Raw genomic sequence first — 22899 nt, 5'->3', positions numbered from 1 at the left:
TCAACGTCCCCAGAGACCCCCCCAGTGTCCCCAGGGACCCCCCCAGTGTCCCCCCCAGTGTCACCACGCCAGGTAAAGGACACAGGTTTATTTCCAGTACCCCTCCCCCCCCCATCCCAGTATAGACTGGGACCAGTGGGACACTCGTGGTGTCCCCGCCCCCTCCCAGAGCCCCCCAGGGGACAAGGAGGGGACAACGGGGGGAGGGGACGACAAGGGGGGAACGAGGTGAGGGGACAAGGGAGGGACAAAAGGGGACAAAGAGGGGGAGAAGGGGACAATGGGAGGGGACAAAAGGGGGGACAACGGCGGAGGACAAGGGAGGTATGAACAGGGGACAAAGGGGGGGACAAAGGGGGGGACAAGGGGGACAAAGGGGGGGACAAGGGGGACAAAGAGGGGACAGAAGTGGGGACACAGGGACCCCCCCCAGCCCCCCCCAAGTTCCAGAGGCAGCGGCGGCGAAGGCACCGGGCGAGGAATTTTTTTAAAAAAAAAACGGCAGCGAAAATCCCGCGGGAATTCCGGGAATTGGGAAAAAGTGTCCGGGGGGGGGGGGGGGCGGGGGTGACGTCACACCAGGAACGAGGAGGTTTGCTTGAACTCGCCCTGTGGGGACACGGGGACATCCATGGGGACATCAATGGGGACAAAGGGACATCACAGGTGACACCATCACCCCCCACCACCCCCATCCCCACCCCGCGGGACCCTCCTGCCAAGGGACACCGGGGACACCGGGCTGTCTGTCCCCGCAGGGTGGTGGCAGGTCCCCAGGGTGTCCCCAGGGTGTCCCCAGGGTGTCCCCAGGGTGTCCCCAGGGTGTCCTCACCTCGCTGCGCCGTGAGGGCTGGCTGTAAATCACCTTCTTCCCGCCGGCACTGCGGGGAAATGGGGATTGGGATGTGCCACCCCCTCGGTGTCCCCTCTGTCCCCACCGGGGGACACCCCGAGGGATGGAGGTGACACCGGGGTGACACCAAAGGGACACGGGGGGGGGGGGGGGGGTGGGATCACCCAGGAGCAGGAGGTGGCTCTGGAGGGACTCACTCTGTTTTTTCTGGAAAAAAGGGAAAAAATGGGATCAGGGGAGGGGACACGGGGACATTCCCGGGCCATTTCCGGATCCATGGGGTCATTCCCAGTCCATCCCAGTCCGTCCCAAACCATTCCCAGTCCGTCCCATTCCAATCCCAGTCCATCCCCGCCCATCCCAAACTGTCCCCAGTCTATTCCAAACCATTCCCAGTCCGCCCCAGTCCATTCCCAGTCCGTCCCAGCCCATCCCAAACCAGCCCCAGTCTATTCCAAACCATTCCCAGTCCATTCCCAGCCTGTCCCAGTCCATCCCAAACCATTCCCAGCCCATCCCAGCCCATCCCAGTCCGTTCCCAGCCCGTCCCAGTCCATCCCCAGCCCATCCCAGCCCGTCCCAGTCCATCCCAGTCCATTCCCAGCCCATCCCAGTCCGTTCCCAGTCCATCCCAGTCACTCACTGCTGAAGTAGCCACGGCTGTAGGCGAACCAGACCCCGAAGCCGGCGAGTGCCAGGACCAGGAGCAGCAGAACCACGGCGGCCACGATGCCCCCCACGTTCACCTCACCTGGGCAGGGAATCAGGGGAATTCGGGGTTCCCAAATCCAAATGGGGCTGGATCCATCTGGGAGCTGATCCCAGTGGGAATTCTGGGATTGGGGCTGGATCCAACTGGAGGGGGATGGATCCCAGCAGGGAACAGATCCCAGTGGGAATTTTAGGGTTCCTGGATCCAAACAGGACTGGGATTGGGGCTGAATCCATCTGGGAGCTGATCCCAGTGGGAATTCTGGATTGGGGCTGAATCCATCTGGGAGCTGATCCCAGTGGGAATTCTGGGATTGGGGCTGAATCCATCTGGGAGCTGATCCCAGTGGGAATTTTGGGGTTCCCAGCTCCAAATGGGGCTGGGATTAGGGTCAGATCCACCTGGAGAGCAGCTGGATCCCAGCAGGAATTTTTGGGGGTTCCTGATTCCAAGTGGAACTGGGATTGGATCCAGCTGGAGTGGGATGGATCCCAGCAGGGAACAGATCCCAGCAGGAATTTTGGGGTTCCTGATTCCAAGTGGGGCTGGGATTGGGGTTGGATCCACCTGGGGAGCAGCTGGATCTCAAAAGAAAAAAGATCCCAGTGGGAATTTTGGGGTTCCCAGCTCCAAATGTGGGATGGGCCATTCCCACATTCCTGCTATCCCGGGGCTCATTAACATAATTAATGAGGCCGATCCTGGGGGCGGGGCCGGAGAAGGGCCGGGAGGGGCAGGAATGGGATCGGGTTTGGGATCAGGAATGGGATTGGGGTCGGGTTTGGGATCGGGGTCGATCCTTACTGGCCTCCATGCGGAACACGTCGGATTTCTGGGGGGTCCCCACGTTGTTGGAGGCCTCGCAGTGATAATCACCCGTGTCCCAGCCCCCACAGGCTCAAAAACCTGGAAAAGGGGCAGGGATCAGGGAAAAATGGGGAAAAACGAGGGGAAAAAAATGGGGGAAATGGGGAAAAATGGGGGAGAAATGGAGGAAGGGAAGAAGAAGAAAAAGAGGAGGAGAGGGAAAGAGTTGGGGAAGAAAGAGGAGGGAAGGGGAAAAAGAAAAAGTGGAGAAGGGAGAGGGAGAAGCGCAGGAAAAATGGGGAAAAGGCCGGGAAAAAAGGGGGAAAAGGGCAGGAAAAAAGGAGAAAAGGGCAGGAAAAAAGGAGAAAAGGGAGAAGCAGAGGGCAGGGAGGCCTCGGGCACTGACCAGCTCCCCCGTTCTCGGGTCCAGGCTGTAGGAGGAGTTGCGGAAGGCGGGGCTGGATTTGGGGTCCTGAGGCAGCTCCGTGCCAGTCCTTGTACCAGCGGAAGGTGGGCGGGGGCGAGCCCTGCTCCTCCGAGCAGCGCAGCACGGCCCGGGCACCCACGGTGACAGAGCTGGGCACGTGGGCAAGCGGCTTGCCAGGGGGCACTGCGGGGGGACACACGGGGACAGTGACGGGGACGGGGACGGGGATGGGGACAGGGATGGCACCGCCTGGAGCCACCCCAGGGACAGGGACAGTGACAGGGATGGGGACAGTGACGGAGACAGGGATGGGGACAGGGACGGGGATGGGGACAGGGATGGGGACGGGGATGGCACCGTCTGGAGCCACCCCAGGGACAGGGACAGTGACAGGGATGGGGACAGTGACGGGGACAGGGATGGGGACAGGGACAGCACCGTCTGGAGCCACCCCGGGGACAGTGACAGGGATGGGGACAGGGACGGGGACAGGGACGGGGACAGCACCGTCTGGAGCCACCCCGGGGACAGGGACAGGGATGGGGACAGGGACGGGGACAGGGACGGGGATGGGGACAGGGACGGGGACAGAGATGGGGACAGGGACGGGGACAGGGACGGCACCGTCTGGAGTCACCCCAGGGACAGTGACAGAATCGCCTGGAGTCACCACAGGGACAGGGACAGGCACTGGACAGTGACAGTGACCAGCACCACCCAAAGTCACCCCAGGGATGGGGACCAGCACTGCCTGGACACAGCCAAGGGACAGCGACAGTGTCCCTCCCTCCTGGCTGGGTGTCCCCATTGAAGGTTGGGACAACAAATCCTGGGCAGGGAGGGGACAAGGGACATGGACAAGGCCAGGGGTGGGTGACAAGGACACGGCCAGGGGTGGGGACAGTGGTGGCCTCACCCTGGACGATGAGGTTGACCTCGCTCTTGGAGATGTGGCTGCCATCCCCCACCACCTCACAGATGTACTTCCCGCTGTCCTCCCGGGTCACCGACTGGAACCGGATGGACGTGCGGGAGAACTGGACACGGTCCCGGTACGGCTCTGGGGGACAGAGCTGGGACATGGCAGGGACAGCAGGGGGACACCCCCACAGTGACCCCCATGGCCCCACAGGGACACCCCGGTACGGCTCTGGGGGACACTGAGCTGGGACATGGAGGGGACACCATGGGGACACTCCCATGGCACCACAGGGACACCGAGCTGGGACACTGCAGGGACACCCCCATGGCCCCACAGGCTTAAGGAGCTCCTAATGTCCCCCACGGGCTTGGGGACCCCCCAATGTCCCCATGGGCTTGGGGACCCCCCCAATGTCCCCATGGGCTTGGGGACTCCACTCTCCCACGGGGACCCCACACTGTCCCCACAGGGTCCGCCCGCTGTCCCCCCATTCCTGCTCTCCCCGCTGTCCCCTGCTGTCCCCAGTGTCCCCCCCGGGTCCCCCCTGTCCCCGCTGTCCCCCCGTACCTGTGAGCTCCCCCCCGTAGTAGATGAGCCCCAGCGAGGATCCTTTCTGGAATTTCCACTCGATGCGGGGGTCGCTCCCGGCCGAGCGGAACGCGGTGCAGGGAATGTCCACGGCTGAGACAGAACCGGGCCAGAACCGGGACAGCGGGATCAGACAGAATCGGGCCAGAACCGGGACAGCGGGATCAGACAGAACCGGGCCAGAACCGGGACAGCGGGATCAGACAGAACCGGGCCAGAACCGGGACAGCGGGATCAGACAGAACCGGGCCAGAACCGGGACAGCGGGATCAGACAGAACCGGGCCAGAACCGAGACAGAGGGATCAGACAGAACCGGGACAGCGGGATCAGACAGAACCGGGACAGCGGGATCAGACAGAACCGGGCCAGAACCGGGACAGCGGGATCAGACAGAACCGGGACAGAACCGGGACAGAGGGATCAGACAGAACCGGGACAGAACCGGGACAGAGGGATCAGACAGAACCGGGCCAGAACCAGCCCAAATCGGGATCAGACAGAACCGGGACAGGGCTGGGACAGCGGGATCAGGCAGAACCAGAACCCGGGCCAGGACCAGAACCGGAACACTGGGATCAGGCAGGGCCAGCACCAGAACCAGTCAGAGCCAGAACCAGAACACCGAGATCAGGCTATACCAGAACCAGGGCCAAGGCCAGGACCAGCCCAAACCACGATCAGGCAGAACCAGGGCCAGAGCTGGGACAGCGGGATCAGCAGAACCAGAGCCAGGACCAGCCCAAACCCAGACCAGCCAGGACCAGAGCCAGGACCAGCCCAAACCAGGCTCTGGCAGAACCAGGACCAGAGCTAGAACCAGGGCCAGGGGCAGCCCAAACCCAGACTGGCCAGAACCAGAACCAGGGCCAGTCTAAACCCAGATCAGCCAGAACCAGGGTCAGCTCAAACCTGGATCAGCCCAGAACCAGGATCAGCCCAGAATGGGACTGGAACAGGGATCAACCAAACTGGGATCACCCCAGATCAGGATCAGCCCAAACTGGGATCATCCTGAACTGGAATAACACTGAGCTGGGATTATCCAAACCCAGGATCATCCCAAACTGGGATTAGCCAAAACCAGGATCATCCCAAACTGGGATTATCCAAAACCCAGGATCACCCCAAACTGGGATTATCCAAACCCAGGATCATCCCAAACTGGGATTATCCAAACCCAGGATCATCCCAAACTGGGATTAGCCAAAACCAGGATCACCCCAAACAGATCACTGCAAACCAGGATCATCTCAAACTTAGACCACCCCAAACTGGTCCCATCCAAAAAGGGATCACCTTAAACTGGGCTCACCCCAGAGTGGGATCACCCCAAAACCAGGATCACCCTGAATGGGGATCACCCCTCACCAGGATGACCCCAAACCAGGATCACCCAAATTGTGACTGCCCAAACCAGGATCACCCCCAAAACAAGGACAACCCTGAAGTGGGATTACCCCAAAACTGGGACCACCCAAACCAGGATCACTGCAAACCCAGATCACCCCAAAACTGGGATCACCCAAAACCAGGAACACCCAAAACTGGGACCACCCAAAACCAGGATCTCTGCAAACCCAGATCACCCCAAAACTGGGACCACCCAAAACCAGGAACACCCAAAACCAGGCTGACCCCAAACCAGGCTGACCCCAAACCAACCCCCCAAACTCTCCCCAGGCGGAGCCCCCACCCCTGACCCTGGGATCCCCTGGGGTGACAGGACCCGGTGACACATTGGGGACATTTGGGGACACATTTGGGGACACATTTGGGGACACTCACATTTGTGCTCCGGCACTTCCTTGTCCTCCGAGGTCACCTGGGCTGTGGCCAGCGCGGCTACCGAGAGAAACCAGGGCTGAGCCACCCGGGGGGGGAGCCGGGAGGTCACCGGGAGCCCCGGGCACGGTCACGGCTCCTGGCCCGGGAGCCGGAAAATCCCGTCCGGGCACCTCCCGCCCTGCCCAGTTCCTGCCCAGTTCCTGCCCAGTTTCTGCCCAGTTTCGCAGGAAACCGACCGGGAATGTCGCAATTCCGCGAGCTCCGCGTGCGCGGGCACGGGGACACCCCCGTGTCACCCCCCGGTGTCACCCCCCGGTGTCGCATCCCCGGTGTCGGGACATTCTCCGGCCCGGGTTTGGCGCCGGTGACTCATTCCAAGCGGGAATGTCACCGGGAATGTCGCCGGGAACGCCTCGGCCGCCACCCTGCTGTGCCACCTTTGCACCCCGAGCCGCTGCCAAACGAAACCCGGGCGGGAAAAGCGGGATTTGGGAGGGGAAAATTGGGATTTGGGGGTGAAAAATGGGATTTCGGGGGAAAAAATGGGATTTGGGGGGGGGGGGAAATCGCGATTTGGAGGAAAAAAATGGGATTTGGGAGGAAAAAGTCGGGATTTGTGGGGGGGAAAAAATCGGGATTTAGGAGGGAAAGATAAGGATTTGAGAGGCGCAAATGGAAAAATCGGGATTTGGGGGGGGGGGGGGGGGAAATGGCAGAAAAATTGGGATTTGGGGGAAAAGGGTGGAAAAATTGGGATTTGGGGTCTGGGAATGCCATGGAAGCTCAGCCTGGAGCTGCTCGGGGAAGAGGGGATGGGATTTTGGGGGTGTTTGGGTGGATCTGGGGAATAAAAAACAGGATAGGAACATTCCCCGGGATTTTGGGATCAGCCCGGGGTAAGGACCCCGACCGGGACCGGGTCTAAATCTGCTGGGATTGGGCAAATCCCGACCTGGTTTGAGTCCAAATAAACCAGAATTGGGTTAATCCCAATCTCTTGTAGGTCAAATCATTTGGGATCGGGTTAATCCCGACCCATTTCGTGTCCAAATAAACCGGGACTGGGTTAACCCCGACCCATTTCGTGTCCAAATAAACCGGGACTGGGTTAATCCCGACCCGTTTTGGGTCCAAATAAACCGGGACTGGGTTAATCCCGACCCGTTTTGGGTCCAAATAAACCGGGACTGGGTTAATCCCGACCCGTTTTGGGTCCAAATAAACCGGGACTGGGTTAATCCCGACCCGTTTTGGGTCCAAATAAACCGGGACTGGGTTAATCCCGACCCGTTTTGGGTCCAAATAAACCGGGACTGGGCCAATCCCGACCCGTTTTGGGCCCGACCCAGCCGGGGTCTGGTTAATCCCGACTCAGGCCAGGTGCAGCCCAGGAGGGATGGGGTTAATCCCGGCATTGTTGAACACAATGGAGGGGACAGGAAGGGCCACCCCTGCCACCGCCACCGCCATTCCGGTGCCTCCGGTCCGGATGCGCCTCCCGAACCTCGGGACCCCCCCAAATTCCCGGGGTTCAGGGGGGCCCGGAGGAGCCGGGCCCGGCCCGTCCCGGTGCTCCGCGGGGTCTCCGGGAGTTCGGGGGGTCCCGGGGCCGCTGTTCCCCCTCGCGGTGACCCCGAACCGGGGGGGTCCCGGCAGTGCCGGTATCGGGACCCCCGCCCCGGTACGAACCGGGAACGATCCCGGGCTGGAAACACCGAGACCCCCCCGGTACCGGCAGCGCCCGGGAACCCGTCTGGGCTGGGGGTTGGGGGGTCCCCATCGCCTCTTCGGTACCGGGACCGGCTCGGGTGCCCCCCCAAACCCTCCCCGGTACCGGCACCGCCACGAGGGACCCACCGGGACCGAGACCGGGACCGAGCAAGGGACACCCCCACCTTTCCTGTAGCGACCCCCCCCTGCCCGAACCCCCTCCGGTGACCCCGCCTCGGTCCTGACCCCCCCCCGGGTGACCCCCGGTACCGACCGTGCCGCGCCCCGGTCCCCACGTGCCCCCCGTTAACGACCCCCGCTCCCTTTCCCGAGCCCCTCCCGGAACCCACCGACCCCACCAGAGCTCCCCGTTTCTCCCACGCCGTTCCCGACCCCCCCCCCTCCCCAGTCCCACTCACTCCCTCCTCAATCCCCCTCCCCCTCCGTTTTCCGCTTCCCCTCGCCCCCCTCCCCAATTCCTGTCCCGCCCGTTTCCCCCTCCCCATTTCCCCCCGGCACTCACCGAGCCCCCCCAGCAGCAGCAGTAGCCGCGGTAGCCACAGGCCCTCCCCAGCTCGCCGCTCCCGAGGTCCCCGCTCCGCTCCCGCCATGGCGCCACCGCCCCGCGCCAGGTGCGCCCGCCCCGCCCGGCCACGCCCACCCCTCCCGGCCACGCCCACCCCGCCAGGTGCTGTGAGGCCACGCCCTCTCCGAGCATTTATTGGCTATCCCGCCTGTCAGTTTAAATTGCTGTTCGCTGATTGGTCAGGGGATCCCGCCCCCGTGGTTTGATTGGGTGAGGGGAGGGGCGTGGGGAGGGAGGGGAGTGGTGACCAATGGGAGCGCGCGCTGCAACTTCTGACCAATAGCTGCAACTTCTGACCAATGAGAGCGCTCGGGGCGGGGCGTGGGCGTGGCCTGGTGTTGCCATGGCGACCGGGAACCTCGGCCGGTAGGGGGCGCTGGGGGCCCGTTCGAGGCTCCCAGTTTGGACCAGTTCGGACCAGTGACCTTCAGCGACCACCCCAGTGACCTCCCAGTGACCTCCCAGTGACCCCCAGTGACCACCAGTGACCCCCAGTGACCTCCCAGTGACATCCCAGTGACCTCCCAGTGACCTCCAGTGACCCCCAGTGACCCCCCAGTGACCCCCAGTGATCCCCAGTGACCCCCAGTGACCCCCCAGTGACCTCCAGTGACCTCCCCCAGTGCTCCCAGTTCAGACCAGTGACCCCCAGTACATCCCAGTCCCCTCCCAGTGGCGATCCTGGGGGGGGTCTTGGGGAGGGTCAGGAATTTTTGGGGGTCCCTTTGGGGGAACTCCTGGGAAAATTTGGGGCAGTTTTTGGGTTCCCATGGAGGAATCAGGAATTTTGGGGGTTCAGGAGAATTTTGGGGGAATTCCTGGAAGTTTTGGGGTTCCCTAAATGGAATCTGGAATTTTTTTATTTTTTTTTTTGAGAATTTTGAGGTCCCTGCGGGAATTTCAGAGGAAATTTGGGGGTCCTTTTAGGGGAATCTGTGGCAGTTTTGGGGTTCCTAGATGGAATCTGGAATTTTTTTAGCGTCCCGGGAGGAATTTTGGGGTCTCTTTGGGGTTCCCGGGGAATTTTGGGGTCCCTTTGGGGAAGAACCTGGAGGACCTAAAAAAAAAAACAAATCCCTATTTTTATTTCTTTTCCGCTTTGCTTTTTTTTTCTTTTTTTTTTTTTTTTTTTTTTTCCTGGAATTTTTTTTTTTTTCTTTTTTGTTTTTTTTTTTTGTTTTTTTTTTGCAATTCCGAGAGAGTTTTAAAAAAAAAAAAAAAAAAAAAAAATCCCAAAACCCCGCGGAGGGGGGGGGGGGGGGGGGAGGGGGATGGGGGGGGGGAAGAAAGGGGTGGGGGAGGGGCAAAATGGGGGGTGGGGGAGGGGCGTGAGGAGGGATCCCAACACCCCAACCCCCCCACCCCCAAAAATCCCCTCCCCCAAACCCCAAAACCCCCCCGGGGGTCGCAGGGGGAGGGGAGGGGAGACCCCAAATCCCCTTTTTTTGGGGGGGGGAGCAATAATTGGGGGGGAGGGGGGTCCCAAAATTTTGGGGGGGGGGGGTGGGGGAGGGGCGGGGCCGCGGCGCCCGGCGGGCCGAGAGCGTGGGGGGTGAATTTTGGGGGGGGGGGGGTGGAATTTTGGGGGGGGGGGGTGAATTTTGGAGGGGGGGTGAATTTTTTTTGGGGGGGGGGGGGTGTAGGGGGGCGACGTTTGGGGGGGGATTTTGGGGGAAATTTGGGGAATTTTGGTGGGGGGGGGGTCTTCGGAGCCCCCCGAGACCACGTGGGGAGGGGGGGGGGGGAGGGGGTGGGGGAGGGGTCACACGGTCATGATTTGGGGGGTGGGGGGGGGGAGGGGCAGAACCGAGCGCGGGGTGGGGGGGAGGGGCTGCCGGGGAGGGGGTTTGGGATTCCGGGGGGTGGGGGGTGGTTTGGGGTGCGGGGGGGTGGATTTGGGGGTATTTTGGGGTGCGGGGGGGGTGTTTTTGGGGCGGGTTTTTGGGTCCCAGGGGGGTTTGGGGGTCAGTGGGTGTCGTTTTTGATGACGATCTCCAGCCCGTGCTGGCGCAGCTGCGCCCGCAGCAGCAGGTTCTTGTTCTTCAGCTCCTCCACCTGGGATTTGGGGGGGATCCAGGGGGGTTTGGGGGGGGTCAGGCACCCCAAAATATCCCCCTGAACCCCAAAATGTCCCCCCCAGTGAAACCCCAGTGCTCCCCAGTACAGCCCAGTAACACTCAGTGCTCCCACTAACCCCAACCCACAGCAGGTTCTTGTTCTTCAGCTCCTCCACCCGGGATTTTGGGGTTCCAGGGGGGTTTGGGGGGGGGTCAGACACCCCCCAGGACCCCAAAATGGATCCCAGTCCCATTCCATAGATCCCAATCCCATCCCAACGATCCCAAACCCATTCCAATCCCATTCCCAGTGCTCCCAGTCCTTCCCAGTGCTCCCAGTGTCCCACCTGCTGGCACAGAACCTCAATTGTCCATCTGCAGCTGGTCCAGCCCTGATCCCATCGATCCCAATCCCATCCCAGTGACCCCAGTCCCATCCCATCGATCCCAGTCCCATCCCATCGATCCCAGTCCCATCCCATCAATCCCAATCCCATCCCAGTGATCCCAGTCCCATCCCATCGATCCCAGTCCCATCCCATCAATCCCAATCCCATCCCAGTGATCCCAGTCCCATCCCATTGATCCCAATCCCATCCCAGTGACCCCAATCCCATCCCAGTGACCCCAATCCCATCCCATTGATCTCAGTCCCATCCCAGTGATCCCAATCCCATCCCATTGATCCCAGTCCCAGTGATCCCAATCCCATCCCAGTGATCCCAATCCCATCCCAGTGACCCCAATCCCATCCCATCGATCCCAATCCCATCCCAGTGACCCCAACCCCATCCCATCGACCCCAATCCCATCCCATCAATCCCAGTCCCATCCCAGTGACCCCAATCCTATCCCAGTGACCCCAATCCCATCCAGTGACCCCAATCCCATCCCATTGATCCCAGTCCCAGTGATCCCAGTCCCATCCCAGTGACCCCAATCCCATTCCCAGTCCTTCCCAGTGCTCCCAGTCCCACCTGCTGGCGCAGAACCTCATTGCTCATCTGCAGCTGGTCCAGGCCCTGATCCCATCGATCCCAATCCCATCCCAGTGATCCCAACCCCATTCCCAGTCCCCATCCCAGTGACCCCAATCCCATCCCATTGATCCCAGTCCCATCCCAGTGACCCCAATCCTATCCCAGTGACCCCAATCCATCCCAGTGACCCCAATCCCATCCCATTGATCTCAGTCCCATCCCAGTGACCCCAATCCCATCCCAGTGACCCCAATCCCATCCCATTGATCCCAGTCCCATCCCATCGATCCCAATCCCATCCCAGTGACCCCAATCCCATCCAGTGACCCCAGTCCCATCCCATCGATCCCAGTCCCATCCCAGTGACCCCAATCCTATCCCAGTGACCCCAACCCCATCCCATTGATCCCAATCCCATCCCATCAATCCCAGTCCCATCCCAGTGACCCCAATCCCATCCCATCGATCCCAATCCCATCCCAGCTCCATTCCCAGTCCCTCCCAGTGCTCCCAGTATCCCACCTGCTGGCGCAGGACCTCGTTGTCCATCTGCAGCTGGTCCAGGCCCTGCAGTTCCTCGCTCAGCCGCAGGTTGCTCTGCCGCAGCTCCTGGATGTAATCGCAGGCCTTGGACAGGATCCCGCCCTTGCTCTGGGAATTTGGGATTTCGGGGTCACCGCGGGAATTCCGGGAGCCCAAAGGCTGGGAGGGGGAGGGGAGGGTGGGGGAGGGTGGGACCTGTCCGGATTTGGTGTTTTCCATGGAGCAGTCGGGGATGATCTTGGACAGCTGCACGATCCAGTTGTTGATCTTGTCCCGGCGCCGGCGCTCCACTGGCAACGGGAATTCCCAGTGGGAATGGGGGATTGGGAATGGGGGAATTCCCAGTGGAATGGGGGATTGGGAATGGGGAATGGGGGAATGGGAATGGGGAATTCCCAGTGGGAATGGGGGATTGGGAATGGGGGATTGGGAATGGGGGAATTCCCGGTGGGAATGGGGGATTGGGAATGGGGGATTCCCAGTGGGAATGGGGGATTGGGAACAGGAATTCCCAGTGGGAATGGGGGATTGGGAATGGGGGAATTCCCAGTGGGAATGGGGGATTGGGAATGGGGGAATTCCCAGTGGGAATGGGGGATTGGGAATGGGGGATTGGGAATGGGGGATTGGGAATGGGAATTCCCAGTGGGAATGGGGGATTGGGAATGGGGAATTCCCAGTGGGAATGGGGGATTGGGAATGGGAATTCCCAGTGGGAATGGGGGATTGGGAATTGGGGACTGGGAATGGGAATTCCCAGTGGGAATGGGGGATTGGGAATGGGGAATTCCCAGTGGGAATGGGGGATTGGGAACGGGAATTCCCAGTGGGAATGGGGGATTGGGAATGGGGGACTGGGAATGGGAATTCCCAGTGGGAATGGGGGATTGGGAATGGGAATTCCCAGTGGGAATGGGGGATTGGGAATGGGAATTCCCAGTGGGAATGGGGGACTGGGAATGGGAATTCCCAGTGGGAATGGGGGATTGGGAACAGGAATTCCCAGTGGGAATGGGGGAATTGGGAACAGGAATTCCCAGTAGGAATGGGAATGGGGGAATTGGGAATGGGGAATTCCCAGTGGGAATGGGGGATTGGGAATTCCCAGTGGGAATGGGGGATTGGGAATTGGGGTGACCCTTGGGACCAGAGTGAGCCTTTGGGACGGGGATGACCTGTGAGACAACCCCTGGGACTGGGGTGACCCCAGGTGACCCCAGGTGACCCCTGAGTGACCCCAGGTGACCCCAGGTGACCCCAGGTGACCCCTGTCCAGCCCTGGTACCTTCGTTGTGCTGTGCCCGGCGCTTCTCGTCCCGCGTGGCTCGGGGAGCCTCCGACTTCCTGTGGGGAGGGGCACACGTGGGGACAGGTGGGCACAGGTGGGCACAGGTAGGTCTGGGTGTATCCCTGGTGTGCCCCTGTTGTGTCCCAGGTACGTCTGAACGTGTCCAGGTGTGCCCCAGGTGTGCCCATGTGTGCTTGGGTGTGGCCCCACGTGTGCCCAGGTGTGCCCCAGCGTGTCCAGGTGTGTTTGGGTATGTCCCAGGTATGTCCTAGTGTGTCCAGGTATGCTCCAGGTGTGTTTGGGTGTGTCCCAGATATGTCCCAGTGTGTTCAGGTGTGTCCCAGTGCATGTTTAGGTGTGTTCCAGGTGTCTCTGGAAGTGTCCCAGGTGTATCCCAGATGTGTCCTGGGGTATCTGGGTATATCCCAGGTGTATCCCAGTATGTCCTAGGTGCCCTCAGCTGTGCCCAGGTGTGCCCAGGTGTCCCCAGGTACTCACGGGGAGTAGGGGTGGGCGCGGGGGGCGATGGAGCGCTGGGCTCCCCCCGGGAGCACCTCCTGTGGTGACATCATCACAAAAAACTGCCCTGCAAGCCCAGAGGTGAGACCAAAACACACAGGTGAGACACAAAACACCCACAGGTGAGATCAAAACTCACAGGTGAGACTCCAATCCCACCCAGGTGAATCCCAACCCCATCCAGGTGCCCCCAAATCCAATCTAGACACCTCCAAACTGAGAGAGGTGAGCCCCAAATTCAATCCAGGTGACCCCAAACCCACACAGATGAGTCCCAACCCAATCCAGGTGACCCCAAACTGGGACAGGTGAGCCCCAATTCAATCCAGGTGTCCCCAGTTCACTCCAGTTGACCCCAATTCAATCCAGGTGAGCCCAAATTCAATCCAAGTGTCCCCAGTTCAGTACAGGTGAGCCCAAACTGGCACAGGTGATCTCCAATTCATTCCAGGTGAGCCCCAACTCAATCCAGGTGTCCCCAGTTCACTCCAGGTGAACCCAAACCCTGTCCAGTTGACCCCAATTCACCGCAGGTGAGCCCAAACTGGGACAGGTGAGGCCAAATTCATTCCAGGTGAGACCCAATTCACTCCAGGTGAGCGCCAATTCACTCCAGGTGAGCCCCAACTCACTCCAGGTGCTCCCAGCCCCCCGTGGCTCACCTGTGGGGGTGGGCTGGCCCAGCAGTGCCTCGGAGCTCTGGGTGGTGACCACGGCGGTGGCCGCAGTGGCCGCGGTGGCGGCGGCGCCGTCGGCCACGCCCGCGGCAGGGAAGTAGGTGTAGTGAGTCTCGGTGGGAGCCGCCTCCGTCTCCACAGCGTCCTCGCTCGTGAACGCGCCCTGGATCACCGCCTGCACAGGTGAGGGACAGGTGAGACAGGTGAGACACACGGGGGACAGGTAAGGGACGCACAGGGGACAGGTGGGAGACAGGTGGGAGCCGCCTCCGTCTCCACCGTGTCCTCGTTCGTGAACGCGCCCTGGATCACCGCCTGCACAGGTGAGACAGGTGGGACAGGTGGGGGGCAGGTGAGACAGGTGAGACACACAGGGGACAGGTGAGGGACAGGTGGAACACAGGTGGGAGCCGCCTCCGTCTCCACAGCGTCCTCGCTCGTGAACGCGCCCTGGATCACCGCCTGCACAGGTGAGGGACAGGTGAGACACATAAGGCACAGGTGAAACACACGGGGGACAGGTGAGGAACAAGGGACAGGTGAGGGACAGGTACACAAGTGGGAGCCACATCCATCTCCATGGCGTCCTCACTCAACGTGCCCTGGATCACTGCCTGCACAGGTGAGACACACAGGGGACAGGTGAGACACACAGGGGACAGGTAAGGGACAGGTGAGACACAGGTGGGAGCCACCTCTGACTCTACCACATCCTTGCTCATGAACACGCCCTGGATCACTGCCTGCACAGGTGAGGGACATGGGACAGGTGAGGGACAAGTGAGACAAATAAGACATGGGGGGAACAGCTAAGACAGGTGAAGGACATGTGGGACATAGGTGGGACACAGGTGAGGGACAAGTGGGACAGGTGGGATAGGGACAGCCAGACCCCACAATACACCTGGATCACCACCTGGCACAGGTAGGACAAGTGAGATAGAGGTGAGGCAGGTGGGACAGGTGAAGCATAGGTGGGACAGAGGGGCACAGGTGAGGCCAGGTGACACACCTGTGTCATGGACTGCGTGGCCGGGTAGCCGCTGATGGCGCTGGTGCCCTCGGTCTGCGCGTCCAGCTGCCCGTCAGCCACCTGGATCACCCGGTACATCACCTGGGACAGGTGACACAGCACACAGGTGTGACACAGAGACCCCCAAATCTCTATGTCACCACCTGGATCACCCGGTACATCACCTGGGACAGGTGACACAGCACACAGGTGTGACACAGACACCCCCAGTGTCACCACCTGGATCACCAAGAACATCACCTGGGACAGGTGGGACACTCAGGTGTGACACAAACACCTCCCCAGAGCCACCCCACAGCGTGCCCCAGGTGTGCCACACCTGCTTTTGGTGTGGAACCAAAGCCCTCCTCAAACCCCGGTGCCCCCTGAGGTCACCCCAGGTGCCTCCCAGGTGTGTCCAGGTGTGCCCCAGGTGTACCCAGATACCCCCACCTCTATCCAGGTGTATCACAGGTATCCCCCACGTGTATCCCAAGTGTATTCAGGTGTTCCCGGCTGCCCCCCAGGTGTATCCAGGTGTGTCCCAGGTATATCACAGGTGTATCCCAGCCCCCCCAGGTGTACCCAGCTGTGCCCAGGTGTATCACAGATGTACCCCAGCCCCCTCAGGTGTATCCCAGGTGTATCCCAGGTGTATCCAGGTATATCCCAGGTGTATCCCAGGTGTGTCCCAGCCCCCCCAGGTGTGTCCCAGCCCCCCCAGGTGTGTCCCAGCCCCCCCAGGTGTATCCCAGGTGTATCCCAGGTGTATCCAGGTGTGTCCCAGACCCCCCCCAGGTACATCCAGGTGTATCCCAGGTGCATCCAGGTGTATCCAGGTGTGTCCTAGCCCCCCCAGGTGTGTCCCAGGTGTATCCAGGTGTATCCCAGGTGTATCCAGATGTATCCCAGCCCCCCCAGGTGTATCCCAGGTGTATCCAGGTGTGTCCAGGTGTGCCCAGGTGTATCCCAGGTGTGTCCCAGCCCCCCCAGGTGTATCCCAGGTGCCCCCAGGTGTATGCAAGTATATCACAGGTGTATCCCAGATACCCCCCAGGTGTATCCCAGGTGTATCCAGGTGTATCCCAGGTGTATCCAGGTGTGTCCCAGACCCCCCCAGGTACATCCAGGTGTGTCCCAGGTGTATCCAGGTGTGTCCCAGCCCCCCCAGGTGTGCCCAGGTGCAGTACCTGTGTCCCGCCGCCCTCGGTCCTGAACACATACTTGACGCCGGGGTCGGGGAAGGTGGCGGCCGATTGGATGCTGGCGATGGCCACGCTCGTGGGGTCCTCGCCGGTGGCCACCGAGCCTGGGGGGCACCCACAATTGGGGAGGGGGGCACCCAAATTGGGGGGGCACCCAAAACTGGGGAGGGGGCACCCAAAATTGGGAGGGGGAACCCAAAATTGGGGAGGGGGAACCCAAAATTGGGGAGGGGGCACCCAGATTGGGGGGACACCCAAAATTGGGGAGGGGGCACCCAGACTGGGGAGGGGGCACCCAGATTGGGGGGGCACCCAAAACTGGGGAGGGGGCACCCAAAACTGGGGAGGGGGCACCCAAATTGGGGAGGGAGCACCCAAAACTGGGGAGGGGCACCTAGACGGGGGAGGGGGAACCCAAACTGGGGACGGGGCACCCAGATTGGGGGGTGGGGAACCCAAAATTGGGGAGGGGGCACCCAGATTGGGGGGGCACCCAAAACTGGGGAGGGGGAACCCAAATTTGGGGGGCACCCAAAATTGGGGAGGGGGCACCCAGACTGGGGAGGGGGCACCCAGATTGGGGGGGCACCCAAAACTGGGGAGGGGGCACCCAAATTGGGGAGGGGGCACCCAAAACTGGGGAGGGGCACCTAGACGGGGGAGGGGGAACCCAAACTGGGGAGGGGGCACCCAGATTGGGGGGGGGGAACCCAAAATTGGGGAGGGGGCACCCAGATTGGGGGGGCACCCAAAACTGGGGAGGGGGAACCCAAAATTGGGGAGGGGGCACCCAAAACTGGGGAGGAGGAACCCAAAATTGGGGAGGGGGCACCTAGACTAGGGGGGCACCCAACCTTGGGGAGGGGGCACCCAAAATTGGGGAGGGGGAACCCAGACTGGGGAGGGGACACCCCAAACTGGGGGGGATATGGGACTGGGGGGGCACCCAAAATTGGGGAGGGGGCAGCAGGGGAGGGGAGGCACTGCCCTCTAAGCCCCCTAACCCCTTCATAGCCCCCCCACAATCCCCCAAAGACCCCCCAGAATCACCCCCAGCCCCTAAAAACCCCCCAGAGCCCCTCACAGACACCTCAAAACCCCCCAGACACCCCAAAACCCCCCAAAGACCCCATAACCCCCTTGAACTTCTCCACTGTGCCCCACAGCCCCCCCATAGCACCCCAAAATCCCCCCCAGATCCCCAAACCCCCCACAATTCCCCCAGAGCCCACCAAAACCCCCATAACTTCCCCAAATACCCCCAAAAAAACCCTAATAAATCATAAACACCCAGAAAAACCCCCCCTAATCCCCCCAGAACCCCTCTGAGCCCCCCATAAACCACAAAAAACCCCATAATCCCCCCAAAACCCCCATAACTCCCCCCAAAAAAACCCTAATCCCCTCCACAGCATCCTGAAATCCCCCATAACCCCTCTGAGCCCCCCCAATAAACCACAAAAACCCCCCAATAACCGCCCCCCAAAAAAACCCTAATCCCACCACAGCCCCCTCAAAATCCCCCCAAAAATCCCCTCAAACCTCCCCAGATCTTCCCTAAACCCCAATTTTGGGGTCCCCCCTCACCTTCCTGGATCTGCACCGTCCCCTCCTCCGTCTCTGCTGCTTTTTGCTGCCTGGGGGAAAAAGGGGGGGACACAGTGAGGGGGGGACCCTGATCCCCACCCCCCCCAAATCTGGGACCCCCCCAAATCCCCCACCCCTGGCGTGTCCCACCCTTGGGGCTATTTTGGGGGGAGTCCCTGGTCAGTTTTGGGGGGTCCCAGATGAGATTTGGGGATCCTAGGGCAGTTTTGGGGGGTCCCAGGTCAGATTTTCGGGGTCCTGGGGCCATTTGGGGGATCCCAGAGCTGATTTTGGAGGTCCCAGGTCATGTTGGAGGTTCCCAGGTCAGATTTTGGGGGTCCCAGAGCAGATTTTGGGATTCTCAGGTGAGTTTTGGGGGTCTCAGAGCAGATTTTGGGGTCCCAGGTTGGATTTTGGGGTCCCAGGTCAGATTTTTAGGGTCCCAGGTTGGATTTTGGGGTCCCAGGTCGGATTTTGGGGTCCCACTCACCCCTTCATGGCTCGGCTCCCTCGGGCATCAGCGGGGCGGGAGCGGAGGAGCCTGATGGCCTTCAGAGCCCTGAGGGGACACAGGGGTCAGGGACACGGACACGGGGACACGGGGACACGGGGACACGGGGACACGGGGACAGGGGGACAGGGGGACACGGGGACACGGGGACAGGGGGACACGGGGACAGCGGGACACGGGGACAGCGGGGTCAGGACCAGCAGGGTCAGGGATATGGGGACAGGGGGACAGGGACAGCAGGGACACTGGGACAGCATGGTCAGGGGCACGGGGACACGGGGACACGGGGACACAGGGACACAGGGACACAGGGACAGGGGGATTGGGAACATTGGGATATAGGGACACCAGGACACACAGACATTGGGATATGGGGACACCGGGGTCAGGGACAGTGGGACACCAGGATATGGGGACACAGGGATACTGGGATAAAGACACACGGAAGGGCAGGGACATGGGGACAGAGACCCAGGGATGGGGACAGGGATACCGGGATCTGGGGACACACAGATACAGAGACAGGGACACACGGATGGGGACAGGGACACGGGGACATATAGGGACAAGGGGGAGCGGGGATGGGAATACAGGTTCAGGGATGGAGACATGGGGACAGGGACAAGGAATGGGGATGGGGACACAGTGGGGTCAGGGACAGGACAGGGACAGGACAAGGACACAGGGATGGGGACAGGGACAGGACAGGGATAAGAGATGGTGACAGGGACACAGGGATGGGAACAGGAACTGGGACAGGGAGACAGGACCGGGATGGGACACTGGGATGGGACACCGGGATGGGGACACTGGGATGGGACACCGGGATGGGACACCGGGATGGGACACTGGGATGGGACACTGGGATGGGACACTGGGATGGGGACACTGGGATGGGACACTGGGATGGGACACTGGGATGGGGACACTGGGATGGGGACACTGGGATGGGACACTGGGATGGGGACACTGGGATGGGACACTGGGATGGGACACCGGGATGGGACACCGGGATGGGACACTGGGACAGGGACACTGGGATGGGGACACTGGGATGGGACACCGGGATGGGGACACCGGGATGGGACACTGGGATGGGACACTGGCCACCACAATGGGACACTGGGATGGGACACTGGGATGGGGACACTGGGATGGGACACTGGGATGGGGACACTGGGATGGGACACTGGGATGGGACACCGGGATGGGACACCGGGATGGGACACTGGGACAGGGACACTGGGATGGGACACTGGGATGGGACACCGGGATGGGGACACCGGGATGGGACACTGGGATGGGACACTGGCCACCACAATGGGACACTGGGATGGGACACTGGGATGGGACACTGGGATGGGACACTGGCCACCACAATGGGACACCGGCCACTGTGACCAGTTGCTGGTCACCACCACGGGACACCGGCCACCACAAACAGCCACCGGCCACCACAATGGGACATTGGTCACTGTGACCTAACACCAGTGGGACACTGGCCACCACCATGGGACAGTGGCCACCACAGCAGGAGTGACCACTGTGACCACCACAGCCACCATGGGACACTGGCACTGTGACTGGACACTGGCCATGATGGGTCACCGGCCACCACGATGGGACACTGGCCACTGTGACCAGCCACCACGATGGGACACTGGCCACCACGATGGGACACTGGCCACTGTGACCAGCCACCAGTGGGACACTGGCCACCATGACTGACCACTGGCCACCACCAAGGGACACCTGTGAGCGGCCACAGCCACATTTCCAGGTGTCCCCTCACTCCCACCTTCCATCCCAGGTGACAACGTGTCCCCAAACCCACCAGCTCCCCCAGGGTGACACTTTGGGGTCCCCGCAGTCACCCCAAGGTGGCCGTAACCTCCCCCCAACGGGGTCACCCTCAGTGTCCCCACTGTCACCTGGACTGGGGAAATGGGGGGAGGGGACAATTTGGGGGTCGCTGGGGGGTGACAGAGGGGACATGAGTGAGGGGTGATGGGGGGGACAGTGACACACCAGGAAGGACAAGAATTTGGGGGGGACATTTAAGGGGGTGACAGACAAGGGAGGGGACAGTGACTGGGCGGACACACGCATGAAGGGGGGGTGACACGAAGAGGAGGGGACAGTGACACACCCAGGGGACGGACACAAGGTGGGGGTGACAAAACCGGAGGAGGGGGTGACAGTGACAGAGCTGGGGGGGTGGGGAGGCAGAGTGAGGACACACAAAGGGGAGTGACACGAACGGGGGGGGGGGGGTGACAGTGACAGAGCAGGGGCGACAGTGACAGAGGTGGGGGGGACAGGGGGGCAGCAAGGGGGTGACACAAAGGGGGGGTGACACGAAGGGGGGGGTCACAATGATGGAGCAGGGGCGACAGTGACAGACGTGGGGGGACAGGGGGGCAGCAAGGGGGTGACAGAGTGGGGACACACGAAGGGGGGTGACACGAAGGGGGGGGTGACACGAAGGCGGGTGAGAGAACCCGGGGGGAGGGGGCGGACACGGAGGGAGGGGTGACAAAGTGAGGGGTGGACACCAAAGGGGTGACAGCGACAAAACGGGGACACACAAACGGGGGTGGGGGGAGGGTGCCGGGGGGGGGGAGGGGACACAAAAGGGGTGACAAAGTGGGGGGGGGCCACAACGGGGGCGACACCGCCACAGCGGGGCGGGGGGGGGGGGGGACACGAAAGGGTGACAAAGTGGGGGGGGGGGCGACACGCAGGAAGGTGACACCGACACACGGGGGGGGTCGTTACCGAGCGGGGGGAGGGGACACAACCGGGGGGTGACAGTGACAACCCGCTGCGCGCGCCTGAGGGGGGGGTCACCCCCGCCGCTCCCCCCGCCCCTCCCCGCGGGCCCGGCGGGCGCGGCCGCTCCCCTCCCCGCGGCCGGGGCCGTGCCGGGGTCGCGGTGTCGCCGTTCCCGGCCGGGTTCGCCGCCCGGGGCCCCCCGGGCCCCCCCGGTACCTCTCGGCCTCGGGCCCTGCGCGCCTTCGGCCCCTTGTCTCGCCATGGGCCCCGCACATGCGCACGGCGCCGCCGCGCCGCCATCTTGCGCGCGGGCGGAAGTTCCCACTCACGCGGCCCCGGCCCGGCTTCGCGCCGCCATCTTGGGCCGGGGCCGCCATCTTGGCGCCGGGCACGGCCGCCCTCACGGCCGGGCGCCATCTTAGAGCACGGGACCGAACGCGGCGCCATCTTAGACGGCGAGGCGCTTTCCCCGCCATCTTAAGTGAGGGCAGCGCCATGTTGGAAGCGGGCGGCCCTCGGTGAGAGCCGCGACGGGGCCGTGGGGACAAGACCGGAGCCTCCCGAGGGTGCGGGGCCCCAGCTCGGCCCGTCAGTCCCGGGGGAAGTTTGGGAGCTGAGCTCGGAGACCCCGGTCCGCCCCCGTGGTGAGGCCGCTGTGGGCGCCGCCATGTTGAGGCAAAGATGGCGGCGGTGTAAACAAAGGCCGGGGTACCCCAATGTCCTCATTGTCCCCATGTCCCCAAATGCCGTCATGTCCCCGTGTCTCCAATGTCCCCATGTCCTCCATCCCCACATTCCAATGTCCCAACATCTCCCTGGCCCAATGTTTCAATGTCCCCACATCCCCATTTCTCTGTGTTTCTATGTCCCTGTGTCCCCCTGTCCCCTTTTCCCACTATCCCCAATGTCCCCACATCCCAATTTTCCATGTCCCCAAATGTCCCCAAATGTCCCCAAATGTCCCCAAATATACCAACGTTTCCATAAAAAAAAAAAACATTTTTGGTGTTTGATCTTTTTCCAGCTCTGAGCGACATCCAGGAAAAATCCAATTCTTGGTCTCGTTAACATTGAGTTGTTGATTAGGAGTAAATTATATTATTATAAATAATCATTTTAAATAATATTTATATCGTTTGTATGTAGATCTATAACAATATGTGTTTAACTTCTGGTGTTGTTATGCAAGGTATTCAAATTGTGTATTTGCATACATTTGCATATAACGAAATAATCCCTTAATTAAAAAAAAATAAAACATTTGTGTAGTTTGGGGTTGGATTTGGCAACCCAGCCCTGAAATAAAAAGCAAAAAGTTGTAAAAAGTATAGAGTGTAATTGGCACATAAATTT

At 61.4% G+C, this 22899-nt stretch overlaps 2 protein-coding genes across 2 annotated transcripts; both read right to left on the bottom strand.

Moving 5' to 3' along the window:
• Positions 1-73: 73 nt before the first annotated feature.
• F11R (F11 receptor) lies at positions 74-8441 on the bottom strand. Its single transcript, XM_088154642.1, is given in 11 exon segments — positions 74-609; positions 833-881; positions 1493-1604; positions 2370-2450; positions 2453-2471; positions 2779-2862; positions 2864-2982; positions 3716-3859; positions 4289-4402; positions 6097-6153; positions 8330-8441. Coding segments are annotated over 11 exon segments (903 nt in total). The 5' UTR covers positions 8418-8441; the 3' UTR covers positions 74-573.
• A 1775-nt stretch (positions 8442-10216) lies between these two features.
• On the bottom strand, positions 10217-21852 carry USF1 (upstream transcription factor 1). The gene is made up of 11 exons (XM_088154775.1): positions 21763-21852; positions 18751-18819; positions 18261-18310; positions 16659-16777; positions 15469-15570; positions 14442-14631; positions 13759-13846; positions 13258-13316; positions 12168-12262; positions 11952-12080; positions 10217-10447 (listed from the first exon to the last, which is right to left on the bottom strand). The coding sequence occupies exons 1-11, from the start codon at positions 21819-21821 to the stop codon at positions 10358-10360; spliced, it is 1050 nt and encodes a 349-aa protein (XP_088010901.1). The 5' UTR covers positions 21822-21852; the 3' UTR covers positions 10217-10357.
• Between the last annotated feature and the right edge of the window lie 1047 nt (positions 21853-22899).

The sequence above is a fragment of the Sturnus vulgaris genome, chromosome 31, assembly GCF_052056855.1.
Source record: "Sturnus vulgaris isolate bStuVul1 chromosome 31, bStuVul1.hap1, whole genome shotgun sequence".
In the NCBI taxonomy this organism is placed as follows: Eukaryota; Metazoa; Chordata; class Aves; order Passeriformes; family Sturnidae; genus Sturnus; species Sturnus vulgaris.
This window is presented reverse-complemented; position numbering and strand designations above follow the sequence as displayed.

Bases quoted from the DNA above. Each gene is read 5' to 3' on its own strand.
- USF1 (XM_088154775.1), bottom strand. From the start codon at position 21,821: ATGTGCGGGGCCCATGGCGAGACAAGGGGCCGAAGGCGCGCAGGGCCC. The intron at 13,317-13,758 runs GTGAGTACCTGG...CCCTCCCCACAG, and splicing joins CGCGCCCACCCCTACTCCCC to GAAGTCGGAGGCTCCCCGAG. The intron at 12,263-13,257 runs GTACCAGGGCTG...TCCCGTTGCCAG, and splicing joins CCGGGCACAGCACAACGAAG to TGGAGCGCCGGCGCCGGGAC.